The sequence below is a fragment of the Penaeus chinensis genome, chromosome 4 (genome assembly GCF_019202785.1).
Source record: "Penaeus chinensis breed Huanghai No. 1 chromosome 4, ASM1920278v2, whole genome shotgun sequence".
Lineage (NCBI taxonomy): Eukaryota > Metazoa > Arthropoda > Malacostraca > Decapoda > Penaeidae > Penaeus > Penaeus chinensis.
The window spans coordinates 2,771,234-2,778,733 of NC_061822.1; the positions used below are offsets into that span (position 1 = coordinate 2,771,234).

Genomic DNA, 7,500 nt, shown 5'->3' on the forward strand with positions numbered 1-7,500 from the left:
GGAGTTTTGACTTGCATTATTTTATGTATTGAGTAAAAGTGTAGCTTCATCTGTTAACAGTGTTTATTTTCCTTAATCCAGCTACCACTTAACAGCATGCCAACATTCCCTTATGCCACTCACTATTACAGCTGGTGCAGCCGTAGACAGTTTCATTGAGAAGCTGGTACCCCTCTTAGAGAAGGGAGATATTATTATTGATGGAGGAAATTCTGAATACCAAGACACACAGAGAAGGTATGTTATGACCGTGAATACCAACAAGATTTACCTCTTATAAGAATTGGTGTCAGATATGTTTCAATTTTATTGGTTCCATATTATGACTTTGTTTTTTGTCTTGCATTTATATGTGGAAAATACAAACTTATAGGAAAGCTCAGTATTAGTGGTATCTATTGCACTAAGGATTTTTTTCATCAATAAAACACAACCAACAGGTGCCAGTACCTTGCTGAGAAAGGCCTGCTGTATGTTGGATCCGGAGTGTCTGGTGGAGAAGAGGGTGCCCGCTATGGCCCCTCCCTCATGCCCGGTGGACACAAGGAAGCTTGGCCTCACATAAAGGATATCTTCCAGGTACGAGAAAGAGTTTTACCTCGGCAAGTGAGGTTATTCTTTGTGGGACTTTATTGGTTTATTGGCAGGATTATGCAATAACTTAAAGATGGCTATGACAAAATTCTAAGGATTGGGTGGACCAAGAACCAGTTCCATTGGACCCTTAATTGTGTAGGACTTGGGGAAGAATTGTTTTCTATTTTGTTGGTGAAATTAATGAGACACCATTGTTTTGGCCCTTTCCAGCAGTTTAATGAATGTCAAATACCTTATAAAAATATAATTAAACAGATAAGAGCTACTATAGATTTTAATTGATAATATAGTTCTTAGGACTGAAACTTCAGAAATGAATTTCATCTCCGAATTACTTTGTCATTATCATTGTCATATAGTGTACAGAATTTTACTATATTTCAAAGATTACATTTTTGTTGCCATTATACTTTTACAAATAGGCTTCTTGCTCTTAGTCGTCCCAGCATAAATGACTTGATTATTTTCTCACCAGAGTATTGCAGCAAGGTCAAATGATGAACCATGCTGTGACTGGGTTGGTGAGGATGGTGCTGGTCACTATGTTAAAATGGTGCACAACGGCATTGAGTACGGAGACATGCAACTCATCTGTGAAGCTTACCACCTCATGAAGTCTGCCTTGGACATGACCCCTGATGAGATGAGCGAGGTAAGTGTCAGTGGAGAGGAAAAGTTTATTTGATTTATTTTTTCCTTTCTTTCTTTCTTTTTCATTCTCCCTCTAATACCTTTTCATATTCCTTTTTTTATTTCTATTTATTCTTTTGTTGCAGCTTTATTCTTCATGCACAAGTCAAAAAAAAGGCCCTATTTAGATCAGTGGTTCCTACCCTTTTCAGTGCCTAGGACCCCTTTCGTATGATTTATTTTTCAAAGGATCCCAGGTTTTGAAATGTCTTTCTATTCAAGAAACCAATTTAGTAGCTAATTACAACTTATATTTCTCTGTTTCATTATAAGAAAAAAACATATGTAACTGAGTATGTAAGTAAGTGATTAATTGTATTGAAAAGAAACATGAAATGAAAGTTAGCCCTGGAACTCCATACACCCCACAAGAGTTACGTTAGTTGCTCTCCAGGGATTGGCACGTGTAGGCTGGCTTTAGAAGGTTAACAAATTTCTAAGGCTGCCATAGACCATAGATCATCCTTCCTTGCAAAAAATACAAATGGGGTGTGGGCATAGAACACTGAAGGTCTGGTCAGAAGGATGATCATCTCTGACTTGAGTGATAATGAAAGCCCAAGGTTGACCTCTTTTCCATTGCTCTTATTACAGGTATTCAAGGAGTGGAACAAGGGAGAGCTTGATTCCTTCCTCATTGAAATCACTGCCAACATCCTGGCCTTTAAGGATGAGGATGGTGAGTACTTGTATCCTCTTCAGTTTTATTTGTCTCTTTGAAGAGGGGCGTATATTGATTAAGCATTTTCTTTGTGTGTCTGTCTAAAATTTTTAGTGTTTTGCTATTATTATCAATGGGCACAAAGCTTTTACTAATTTACATATGGTCGAGGCAAGGAATTATCACCATGAATCATGTACACCTACGTTTTTAGGAGTAAGCTTCAAAAGCACTCTCTCTGAAGTGAGAAGTAAATGCAATGTGAAAGTGAGCAGTATAACCCTGGTCTTTCAAGACCAGCTCTTCAGATTTTAAAATTATTTTTGGTATTTACAGTCTAGGGAGGAGCCCAGTTTTATTCAAAATTTTAATTTTTCACGCGTTGTTATGCGCACTTTTGCTGATTTGTGTTTCTTTTGACTTCAACCTTTAGGCAAACCTCTTGTGGAAAAGATTCGCGATGCAGCTGGTCAGAAGGGAACTGGAAAGTGGACCGCTATTTCTGGGTTGGATTACGGTGTGCCAACCACGCTCATTGCCGAGTCTGTGTTTGCCAGATGCCTCTCAGCATTAAAGGTGTGCTGATATTAATTTACTTTGATATTGTTTTTATTATTTTTATTTGTTTGTTTGTTTGTCTTTTATCAAATTGAGTCCTTGAGAAAAACAAAACTATTCAAATTCATTCAAATCCTAATTGATATATTAAACATAAATGGCAGTAGGGTATTAACCTAGTCATGAATTAAAATCAGAATTCTTTCACACTCAGGATGAACGTGTAAAAGCCAGCAGCATCCTAGATGGACCAGAAGAAACAAAATTCACCGGTGATAAGGAGGAATTCATTGAACAGATTCGCAAGGTAAGCAAACATTAAGGGAGAAGAAGAATAAAATTAAGCTCTTGAAATGTAAATATTCATAGTATTATGATAATGATTAAGCCTATAGATTGCGCATATGTAAGCACCAGAGGCAACACCACCGCACAAATTGGTTGTATATCTAATGCAGTGGAAGTTATTTCTACCTCTCAAAATTACATTTTATTTTAACAATTGTACAAATGTGTTTTGTATGTCATTTAGAATAGTTAGAACAAATTATTCCAATGCCACTGGAAAAAAAATAGTGTTCACTGTAGTATAGTTTTGTGAAATGTCTCTACACATAGGTAATGGTACCACAGGTGCCTAGACACCATGGAGTTAATTAGTAAGACCTCGTGATCTCACCTGATTTCACCTTTCTTCAATGTTTTTATTATTATTATTATTATTATTATTATTATTATTATTATTATTATTATTATTGTGATTATTATAGACATTGTAATTATTATGATGTTATTGACAGTACTAATAGAAAAGAAAATATTTTCAAATCTCAAGAAAAATTGGCTCGTTGGTGACTAAGTACTTGTGGAGCCATCTGTGTGTAAAGACAGTTAATAGGCTAAACTTGTTGAGGATGACATGTATTTACATGCCATCCCTGGTAGCAATGGATTAATGTTGCTGTGATTGCTATTATTTGTATTAGTTTTAGTAATAATTGATGATTTTGTGTTTTCATATTGTTGCTCTTTTTCTTCAGGCTCTGTATGCTAGCAAGATTGTATCATATGCCCAAGGCTTCATGCTTTTGAGAGAAGCAGCAGCCAAGTTTGGTTGGAATTTGAACTATGGAGGAATTGCTCTCATGTGGAGAGGAGGCTGCATTATCAGGAGGTAAGATTTTGACTTCATATAAAATTGTGGTGGATTTAGAAGTAATTATTGTATTGAGGGAATTTCACTTGAGTAATTCCTACTTGTTTTTTTTTTTCTTTTCTTTTCTTTCTTTTTCTTTTTCGTAATGTTCACTGAAGATGAGTTCGAGATTCAATGATTTTAATCCTTCCTCTCCCTTCCAGCGTCTTCCTCGGCAACATCAGAGAGGCCTTTGAGAAGAACCCACAACTCAACAACCTACTCATCGATGACTTCTTCAAAGAGGCTGTTGGCAAGTGCCAGGCGGGATGGCGCTCTGTCGTTGCGCAGGGTGCTCTACTGGGTATTCCTACACCAGCACTCTCCTCTGCTCTGGCTTTCTACGATGGCTACCGGTCTGGTGTCCTCCCAGCAAATCTAATTCAGGTATTTAGGTCCTCTCCTTTTTTTTCCTTCCTTCCTTTCATTCTTCTTTCTTCTTTGTACATCTTCCTTCAGTCTCTATTCATATTTATGTTTTTTTTTTCTTTATCTTATTCTTTTTCTTTTCTTTTTTTCCTTTCTTTTTTTTCCCCCCTTTTGATGTGTAATTGGATAACTGTTGCAGCATTTCCTTTGACCCTTGTCATTGATTTTCCTCCTCCTTCCCAGGCTCAACGTGACTACTTTGGAGCCCATACCTACGAGCTTGCAGAAGCCCCCGGCAAGTTCCACCACACCAACTGGACCGGCACAGGAGGCAATGTCTCTGCCACAACATATGATGCCTAAGGAGTTCCCATCACAGGTTGTTACCATTACTGTCTTGGTGCTTCGAGGTGAAGACTGGATGCTGAGGTCTTCCCAAACATGCTCTCTTGGGTAGTCAAAATGAACAACAGACCAATTTGATTGTTTTATATATGCGCATGTGCATAATACATCGAAATAGATGCTTGGTAAATTACCAATATCACAAAGGTTGTGATTATTACCACGATCACTGTAATTGTTTTAAGTAACTGTGCATACGTGTACGAAACCAGTATCTTCTGGAATGAGTAATACATCTTGAATTAATTGTCGAATAGATGTCTCAAAAACCAAGACAGTAATTTCTGCCTCATTTGTCTTTGATACATTCCACATGAGTAGCTTTATGTAATTAAATTATTTTTTAAAGTATGAGAGTATTTAGTATAAAATAGATTGTTGGTAATGTATTACTTTTTATAACTGGTTATTTTCATAATAACCTGCAATGCAGATTTGTAAGGTATTTATATAATGCCAAATATCTATTTGATAAAAGTAGATAGATTTAGACTGGATTTGTGTCAAGAAATTTTTGTAAAAATAGGAGAGATAATGGTTTCATAAAGCCTTGTATAAAGATGTTTCAGATCAATTGTTTATTACTGTCATATGATGAAATTATTTTTACAATATTCTTATGTGCTTCATCAAACTGAACTTCTCCTGGATTCTTTTTTTTTTTTTTTTTTTTTTAATTGCTTCAGATCTCAGAAATTATTCAGTGTATTAATATTTTGTTTAGCCTTCTCTTCATTTATCAGTATTGTTCTTAAGAATGTATTGTCCTGTCTCTGCTCTTTTGTATTTTAGCAACACAAATTTTATTTCTATCATAAAGCCCATTTTTGAAATAAAAGTAAGATAATATATGAAAAGAACAGTTTTGTGTTTTCTTTCTTTCCATTCTGATTAAAGGGTGTTTTTTTGTAACCTTTACTTGAATAAAATGGGGCTATTTGATGAAACTGAAACTGCATTAAGTGTGTACAGGCAAAAATAAATGTAGGTACATACTATACATAAGATATCAATATATTTATATTAAAATGATCCTCAAGAACACTCTGACATACAAGTGACCACATCAATTAAGTGGTTTTAGAGTTTTCCTAATTTCTGCACAAAACCTATTTTTTCTGAACTTTTAACAAGGATAAACTATAGATACTGGGGTATCTCTACTGCTTGAATAATGTAATTTTGATGGTTAAACTATTTTTACAGAAGTCTGAAATTTGCTTAGGCCAATTTACTTTCTCTGACTATTTTCAGTTAAAACCTACCTTGCAATCCTTTAAAGAAACTATCTTGATTGATATTTTACTGCCAAAAATTATTCACAAATCTGTCATTACATTTATTAACCTCTTATATTCAACTGAATTAAGAGGCAGAGACTGAGGCCTAATGTAGGGATCACTCCTGCCTTGTACCTCGGCCCTCGCTTCAACTAATTTTACAGGGTCTTTTCTTCTCCTTTCCTTGTCCTTCTCTTCTTCATCCCCTTTTGTCCACTTATCCCAATCGATAACTCATATTTACTCTTTTCTCCACAATACTTTACCAAATTCTGTGTAACCTTTGATGCCTGGTACATTTGTTTGTTTTGACCATTGACCATTCTGGAAATCTACAAACATTGCCTTACTGAACCAAAAAACTTTACCTGAAAGATTTGCCCCAAGCCCCCCCACCTTATCGCTATATTTTGTATACCTTAGATGTTGACGCGGCAGAAAATGTTCAAGTAAATAAATAATACAACGTCCAGTCATTACCGTGAAGCCTTGCATCATTCAAGCCTGCACTGTTGTATTTTTAGGTATGGTATCCTTGAGCTGAGAGTATCAGGCCAAGCTAAGGTCCTCATCACAGATCAAGGCAGCAAGAAAACCATATCAAGTTCAAATAAGAAGTAAATGTTTTGATAATCTCTTCTTATGATGAAAAGAATGCGTGACTGCCTTACTCTTTGAGATGGTATCACAATAATAAGGCTGTAGATCACTTAAATAGCTCCATAGCATTTAAGTTTTGCGTCAGTTGCTCTATTCTGAAAGAATCCCCCCCCCCAATCCCTTGCTCCTTGTGGCCTAGGGGGGGGGGGGGCTAAGGAGACGGGGTCTAAGGCCCAATCTAGGGATCAGCCCTGCCTTGGACCTCAGCCCTCCCCTCATCTAATTTTCTAGGGTCTTTTCTTCTCCCCCTTTCCTTTTCCTTCTCGTCATCCCCTCTTTAGTCCACTTATCCTAATCGTTAACTCATTTTCACACTTTCCGCCACAATACTGTCATCATGCTGTGTGACCTTTGTCTGGCAAATTTGTTTGTTCTGACTATTAATCATTCTGGAAATCCACCAACGTCGCCTTGTGAACCAAGACCTTCTTAGCCGAGCGTTTCGCCCCCAAGCCCCACCCTATGTTTTGGATACGCCGCTAATGACTTTAGATGTTGACGCGGCAGAAAATATTCAATAAATAAAAGATACTGAAAGACTACTGTATGAGACAGGACGCAAGGGAAGGGAGTGGAGGGAGAGGTTCTGCCATTTAATGCGGGAATAGATAAATACCCTGTAATTACGCTACGTTCAGAACGGAACTGCCACATCAACTTGTCAGAGTTTGATTGGGAGATGTGGGGCATGTTAAGAAGGGAGGGTAGATAGTGATAACCTTGCCTTGTTCCGCGGTGATCACCTACAGAGATAAGTCTCGTAGCGCCTCACAAATTCGGAACGACTTGGGCAAAATTGCCGATACCGACATCTTCCTAAATTGGCTAATCTAAAATGGAACTGCATGGTGTATATAAATTAAAATACTGAAGTGATCGGAATAATCGTGAAATTAATTACCTTACTAACTTCTGTCTGTTAAAACCAGTCATTTGCAGGACATCTCAAATTATGGTGAAGTAGCAACCCTATACGCACTATATTAAGAAACAGATATTTCCTTAGATGTTATGAGACTTCATTCCTCCAATTCGCACAAAACCCAATTAAAAGTAATTCCTTCCCCTTACCACTCCTTTACATC

General features: G+C 36.8%; 1 protein-coding gene across 2 annotated transcripts in view; it reads left to right on the top strand.

Annotated features, from left to right (window-relative positions):
• LOC125046774 (6-phosphogluconate dehydrogenase, decarboxylating-like) overlaps positions 1 to 5,337 on the top strand; it is a 42,154-nt gene extending 36,817 nt beyond the window's left edge. For both annotated transcript variants that reach the window (XM_047644721.1, XM_047644714.1), the window contains 9 exons: positions 132 to 237; positions 441 to 579; positions 1,073 to 1,249; positions 1,882 to 1,966; positions 2,382 to 2,524; positions 2,721 to 2,813; positions 3,547 to 3,680; positions 3,866 to 4,088; positions 4,314 to 5,337. In XM_047644721.1, coding sequence (XP_047500677.1) covers positions 132 to 237; positions 441 to 579; positions 1,073 to 1,249; positions 1,882 to 1,966; positions 2,382 to 2,524; positions 2,721 to 2,813; positions 3,547 to 3,680; positions 3,866 to 4,088; positions 4,314 to 4,433 — 1,220 coding nt within the window. In that variant the 3' untranslated portion in view covers positions 4,434 to 5,337. The remainder of the gene's footprint in view (positions 1 to 131; positions 238 to 440; positions 580 to 1,072; positions 1,250 to 1,881; positions 1,967 to 2,381; positions 2,525 to 2,720; positions 2,814 to 3,546; positions 3,681 to 3,865; positions 4,089 to 4,313) is intronic.
• Positions 5,338 to 7,500: the final 2,163 nt, after the last annotated feature.